The sequence below is a fragment of the Penaeus monodon genome, chromosome 24 (genome assembly GCF_015228065.2).
Source record: "Penaeus monodon isolate SGIC_2016 chromosome 24, NSTDA_Pmon_1, whole genome shotgun sequence".
NCBI lineage: Eukaryota > Metazoa > Arthropoda > Malacostraca > Decapoda > Penaeidae > Penaeus > Penaeus monodon.
Genome location: NC_051409.1, coordinates 36,984,201 through 36,984,897, shown reverse-complemented (window position 1 = coordinate 36,984,897; position 697 = coordinate 36,984,201). Strand labels below are relative to the sequence as shown.

General features: G+C 45.5%; 1 protein-coding gene across 1 annotated transcript in view; it reads right to left on the bottom strand.

Moving 5' to 3' along the window:
* The window catches only part of LOC119588781, a 5,238-nt gene extending 4,623 nt beyond the window's left edge, over window positions 1-615 (bottom strand). Inside the window, exon 1 of the mRNA XM_037937424.1 lies at window positions 328-615. Coding sequence (XP_037793352.1) covers window positions 328-583 — 256 coding nt within the window. The 5' untranslated portion in view covers window positions 584-615. The remainder of the gene's footprint in view (window positions 1-327) is intronic.
* Between the last annotated feature and the right edge of the window lie 82 nt (window positions 616-697).

Genomic DNA, 697 nt, shown 5'->3' with positions numbered 1-697 from the left:
TTTTTGTACAAGTTCACTTATTCTTCTAAATATTCCTCTACTTAAATGACCTTCTATGAATGTGTGCTAAGAGGCTAACTAAGCGAGAAATTTTACGTGGTCTGACTTCCATTTGCAACACACCTTGCTTTCCTGCCTCTGCAACCAAAGTCGTAAATGGAAATAAATCAATTTTTGTCTGCTTAATTAAACACTAATATGACTTAACTCCCTTTTCCTTGCCCGTTATACAATTAACTACAGGAAATAAATTATTACAGGTATTAAAGGACCTTCAAACAGTCGAACTAAGACAGACAATCGAACTGATAAAGAATCAACACTTACCTCGTTGTGGCAAAAGCCGGCGGCTCGGAATGGCAACACCGCGTGGTATGACGTCATCGACCCTGCCCAGCCGCGTGACGTCATCGTCTCCCTCCAGCCGCGTGACGTCATCGTCCTTCTCCATGCGCGTGACGTCATCGTTCCTCTCCATGCGCGTGACGTCATAATTCCCATAGATCAAATCGAAGGTGATGTAGAGCAATGCCACGAGCAAGACGGCAGGACGCCATGATGCTCGTCCCCTGCCGCCTACCATGCAGCGAAGAAGAATGGACAGAGAAGAGGAAGATAATAAAGGTTAAAGCAGCGAGAGGCAGAAGGAAGATCGTCCGTGGAGAATGGTGTTGCCACCTGACAGATATTTGGCTAA